General features: G+C 43.0%; 1 protein-coding gene across 1 annotated transcript; it reads right to left on the bottom strand.

Annotated features, from left to right (window-relative positions):
* Positions 1–2,662: 2,662 nt before the first annotated feature.
* LOC142202265 (olfactory receptor 5G9-like) lies at positions 2,663–3,604 on the bottom strand. Its single transcript, XM_075272324.1, has one exon. It carries the CDS (start codon positions 3,602–3,604, stop codon positions 2,663–2,665), a length of 942 nt encoding a protein of 313 aa, XP_075128425.1.
* Between the last annotated feature and the right edge of the window lie 2,519 nt (positions 3,605–6,123).

The raw sequence follows: 6,123 nt of genomic DNA on the forward strand, positions 1-6,123 counted from the left end.
GTTGCAGCAATTCTCCACCTTTGCGGTCCTCTAAATAAAAGTTACCCCCAGGACTTGATGGCAAAATGTTATCAATTTCACAATCACAATCAACGTCAATGTCTGGGTCCTCAGTCCAATCCACTGCATCAATCCAACACAATAAGAGTGATGGTTCTGGAACCACTGTTTTAGGGGCTAACAATTTTAAAGGAGCTAACACTCTGCTGGTGCAAGGCTCAACTTAGTTAAAGGGCCTAAAACTCTGCAGGTAAAAGGCTGAAGTCACCTGAAGGGCCTCAATCTCTGCTGGAGCTCAGCCTATTGGCCTGTAACTTAATTTGGAAAAGCTCACGTTAAGGGCTAGAAAAGTGAATTTTGGAAGGTCTTACCACATCACACATAAACAATGACAGTTAAAGGTGGGGGCTTTTGGATTTCTCATTGCCTATTCCATCTGTGATTGTCATGGGTAACGTGATTTAAACGGGTGCTTGTTAATGTTTCTTTAGCTTTAAATTTGGGTTTCTGTCCATCCAATTGGGGAGGAAAGAAGGTTTCCAGGTATTTTTCCACTTTGATAGAGGTTTTTTTGAATGTGGAAAGTGTGTAGTTGTTAGGCTGTGATGTTGGGGTAATAGAGGGTCTTTGGTGTGTTAGATGCCCCCAGACATGCTTCCCCTGCTGTCCCAGTTGCATTGCAGAGGTGTTGTCATCATTTCCTGGGGTGTCATAGTGGACTTGGTGACTCTCCTGAGTCGAATGGTGGGATCCCCTGAAACGAAGCATTTTCTCCCATAGACTATAATGGGGTTCGATATTCGTTTGAATAGTCAAATATTGAGTGGCTATTCGGAACGAATAATAAATATTGAATATTTTACTGTTCGCTCATCTCTACCAGCCACAAGAGTCAACCAAAAAGAGCACAATACCATCTCTCAGTGTCAGGACAGACCCAGGCACTTCCTCTCGTTCCCAGGATCTGCCCTGACGTGCAGGCTCTGCAGCCTTTTATGGCCCAGTAATGATCCAGGGACCCACACCTGGGGCTGAGACCTATTCAAGACTCGCCCTGGACAACACAAAAATCTGCAGGAGCTATATGGGGACTCCAGCACTCTGCCTGTCACCTTCTCTTAGTATATGTGATTATACATTTTGGATTCAGTGTACTGTGGCAATGTCACACGACGGCCATCTATAGTAAGCTCATAGAAGACCCATGTGAAAAACACTTTGTGTGAAATGGCCCATCACAGTGCCAGTAAGAGATATGTCTATGGATAAATAGATTGTGGCCTGATCAAAAAAACTGCACTGTGATAGGGTTTATGATTTTAAAATTGCTGGATCTGTATTATTAATGTGGACATGATTTGTGCGGGTAGTGCGCAGCAAGCATACGGACCCCATTATAGTCTATGGGGTCCGTGCACTTTGACAATACAGAGTTTGCAATTGTGATTGTATTCCATGTGCTAGTGTGAACCCACCCTAAGACTTGTACAACACTGGACTGTACTGCTGGCTGCCAGAAAAATGTCCCAGACAGATACAGGGCATCTAAAAAAAAGAATCAATGCAAATACACCCTCAAAATCCTGACCAAAAGTCTCAGTGTGAACTTATAGTGTATTGTGGTTCTAAGAATGTCCTTGATCAACAATTGCCATGGTGGATCTTACAAGTTTTCCTACATATGTAGTAAATGGAGATGAACACATTGTTATGGAACCACATTTAACACAAATTTTCCAACAATTTTGGGCTCAGACCGAACCCTAAATTTTTGTGGTTCCTCACCCACAAATCACTATTTTAGAATGCAGTCTCTTCAGATCCAAGAGTATAACAAGAGAGGTTCCTTACTAGGGATGAGAGAACACTAAAGTGTCCGAGGTTCGAAATCTGATTCGAACAGCCGCACATTGTTCGACTGTTCGAACGGATTTCGAGCCCCATTATAGTCTATGGGGGGAAATGCTCATTTCAGGGGTAGGCAAAATTCGATAAAATAATACTTACCAAGTCCATGAGTGTGGGTCGGGAGACTAAACTAACATCTCTAGTAGCTACTTACCTCCAGAGATGGCTGGTCTGCAGTGCCTGGTGTTCTTCTTCGCTCGCTGCCGCTCCACGCTGCTCTTCTCGCCTCACTGCCCCGCCTCCTAGGTTAGTGTTTAAAGAGCTAGGAAGGCGGGGCTTGTGGCTTAGGAGAGTGTGGGCGGGTACAGAGTGGGGAGACGTAACGTCTCCCCTCCCAGTACCCCGCCCACACTCTCCTAACCCACCCACACTCTCCTAACCTGGGAGGCCGGGAAGCGAGGGAGAAGAGCAGCATGGAGCGGCAGCGAGGCGAAGAAGAGCAGCGGACCAGCCATCACTGCAGGTAAGTGGACACCAGGGGGGACTAAGTAGCCAGAGGATTAAAATAAAATCCTCTGGCTACTTAGTTTTTCACTACACAGCGTGGACTCTAACAGTTAAAGCGTTCAATTGTTAGATTCCATGCTGTATAGTGAATAGGATTGCTTTTAAAATCCGATCTCCAATTAATAAAAAAAATCCTATTGACTTGCATTGGGATCGGCATTGGGATCAAGATCGGGTATGAATGAAAAATGATCGGAAATCGGATTTTAAAATCGATCCTGAAAAGTCAAGATCGGCTCAACCCTATTTACCATATGACACGCTTATGAAGGATTTCTTGCACAGCCTTTTTAATGTCTTTATTCCTCAGACTGTATATAATGGGGTTGACCAATGGAGTAAACACAGTATATAGCAGGGAGAGGATCTTACTTATAGTGATTGTCTTCCTTTTTGCTGGTACAACATAAACACTGAATATAGTCCAGTAGAATATGGAGACCACAATGAGGTGGGAGCTACAGGTGGAGAAGGCTTTCTGTCTACCAGTACTGGATGGGATCCTTAAGACTGTCTGGACAATATAAGTATAAGACACTACAATGATGGTGGTTGGAATGAAGACAATTGGAAGACTCAATAGATAAACCTCTAAGTCAACAAGAAAGGTGTCAGAACAGGCAAGATCTAGTAGGGGGACAAGGTCACAGAATACATGGTCAATAATATTTGGTCCACAGTAGTCCAGATTAGCTGTTGTTATAGTGTAAATTAGCATAACAGAAAATCCAAACAACCAGCAGGAGAAGATCAATATGACACAATGTCTACTAGTCATGATGGTGGAGTAACGGAGGGGATTACAGATGGCCACATATCTGTCATAGGACATCACTGTGAGGAGAAGACATTCAAAGGCTTCTGAGGTGCAGAAGAAATAAAATTGAGTCATACAGCCAATAAAAGTAATGGCCGCCCCATTTTTCAGTAGGACGTGGAGCATGTTGGGGACAATATCTGTGGTCAACAAGATATCACTGATGGAGAGTTGTGAGATGAAAAAGTACATTGGGGTGTGGAGGATCTTGCTGGAGGACACCAGGGTGATGATCAGGAGGTTCCCACATAGTGTTAAGAAAAAAAACACAAGAAACAGACAGAAGAGTAAAATTCTTAAAGCATGGCTGACTTGGAATCCTATGAAGAAAAATTCTGTTACCATCGTCTTGTTTTCCTGTGAATAAATCATAAAATATCAACCTTAAAGTGGCCTCAATATAAAACCCATAGAAAACGGTATATCAGTGTAACAACTTAACTGTATATTGTTACTTTACTCCACATTAAGGGCTAGTTCACACGGGGAGCCGCGTCACTCTCCGGTCAAACCCACCTGCCTCAACCGTTGTGGTCGCGGCTTCCCCCTCCGGAGTCCGCTCAAATGAATGGGTCAACACCGGAGGCTTCCGCCTGAAGAAAGCACAGCTCGCTTCTTTTTTCCGCTATTGGCAACATGCCGATTGCGGAAAAAAGAACGCTAGAGGTCTCCATAGACCACCATTGTATGGAGGAGGATTTTGAGGTGAAATTCACTGTCAAAATTCGCCTCCTTGCCCCCGTGTGAACTAGCCCTAATACTGTATATAGAGATGGGTGAATCGATTTGTACTGAGCCAGGTTAGAATATTCCAAATTGTTATGGAGATACATTTCTGATGAACAAAATGACCGCCACAATATACTCTGGGGCCTTTTCAGGCGATGTAATGATTCTTGGCATGTCCATGTGGCCCAGTCAAAGACTTAGCTGTGAGCCTGGGATGATGGGATCACAGAAGAGAGCTGGACATCACCAGGAGAGCAGTAGATGTTGCAAGGAGGCTCAAAAGAAGTATGGGAAGGTGATTATGAATTTTATTACACCTCCCTTGGGCCTTCACCTATTAAATTCTGGAGTCAAAAGAGATTCCAGAGTATAATAATGTCACTCCACACTTTGAATTATCTTTAGATGCCTTAGAGAGTCCTAAGAGTATTCTACACTATGTTTTACCATCCATGATGTCCTTATTGTGGTCAGGTTATCTTCTCATACATGCAGTGTCCTCCTGATAACCAGCCATGATGTCCTTATTGTGGTCAGGTTATCTTCTCATACATGTAGTGTCCCCCTGATAACCAGCCATGATGTCCTTATTGTGGTCAGGTTATCTTCTCATACATGTAGTGCCCCCTCCTGATAACAAGCCATGATGTCCTTATTGTGGTCAGGTTATCTTCTCATACATGCAGTGTCCTCCTGATAACCAGCCATGATGTCCTTATTGTGGTCAGGTTATCTTCTCATACATGTAGTGTCCCCCTGATAACCAGCCATGATGTCCTTATTGTGGTCAGGTTATCTTCTCATACATGTAGTGTCCCCCTGATAACCAGCCATGATGTCCTTATTGTGGTCAGGTTATCTTCTCATACATGTAGTGTTCCCCTGATAACCAGCCATGATGTCCTTATTGTGGTCAGGTTATCTTCTCATACATGTAGTGTCCTCCTGATAACCAGCCATGATGTCCTTATTGTGGTCAGGTTATCTTCTCACACATGTAGTGTCCTCCTGATAACCTGTCCACAATAAGGATATCATGGCTGGGTTTTTTATAAACACTAGACCATAGAAAGTCTCCGCACTCATCACTAAAATAGAGAATATCTGCAAAGCGTTGCTAACTTGTTAATATTTATATTTGCAAAATCGGTTAACTATTAATTACGTTATTTAAACCCTGTATTGTGGTAACCAGCCTGTAACACAGAATAGTAACTTGATTCTTGGAAGAGCTTTTGTGTTTATTTTTCCCTATCAGTATGTCTTTGGAGTAAGGGAGAAAATCCACGCAAACATGGGGAGAACATACAAACTCCTTCTAGATATTGTCCTTGGAGGGATACCAACTCAGGACTCCAGAGCTGCAAGGCTGCGGTGCTAACCACTGAGCCACCCCATATCGTCTTCTAGGTAGCCTTCCTTGCTATAGGGAGTCATAAGTCAGCTACTAATGTATAAATTACATAGAGTGAAGCAAAAATGTAATAACATAATGTCAATGTCTCTTCCTTCTGGTTACAAGGACATTACTCACATCAGATATGGCTTTGTTTTTGAGATTCATATTTCGGGTGATTTTTCTGTTCAATGCTCTCAGTTCTCTGGAGGAATTGCTGATGATACAGACGACAGCACAGTCAGCGTCTACAGCCAAGTAAAGCCACAAGAAGCGATATCTGTGGGTATTTATGTACAATGTAAAGACGAGGCACCAGGTAGACTCACTCCGGGGAGATCTCTCTGTTACTGGCTGATGAGTCTCCCGTGTTTTAGTTAATTAAGGAAAATAAAATAATTCTGTAAGTTATAAATATCTTCTAAGAATCAAAAACATAGCTCAGTTCTGAGAAAAATAGTCTAGTACTGTGTTAGCTGTAAACAAAATCATGCAATATCTGATTCTTCATGCACTCGGATTAGTCACCCTGGTCATTTTGTACCCAAAGCATAACCCCCCCTCCCCCATACTTCACAGTAGGTCTGGTGGTCTTTGGATGCAACTCAGCATTCTTTCTCCTCCAAACACGATGAGTTGTGTTTCTGCCAAACAGTTCTACTTTGGTTTCATCTGACCATATGAAATTCTCCCAATAATCTTCTGGATCATCCAAATCCTCTCTAGCAAACTTCAGACAGGCCCGGACATGTACTGGCTTAAACAG

Source organism: Leptodactylus fuscus, chromosome 5, assembly GCF_031893055.1.
Source record: "Leptodactylus fuscus isolate aLepFus1 chromosome 5, aLepFus1.hap2, whole genome shotgun sequence".
Classification (NCBI taxonomy): Eukaryota; Metazoa; Chordata; class Amphibia; order Anura; family Leptodactylidae; genus Leptodactylus; species Leptodactylus fuscus.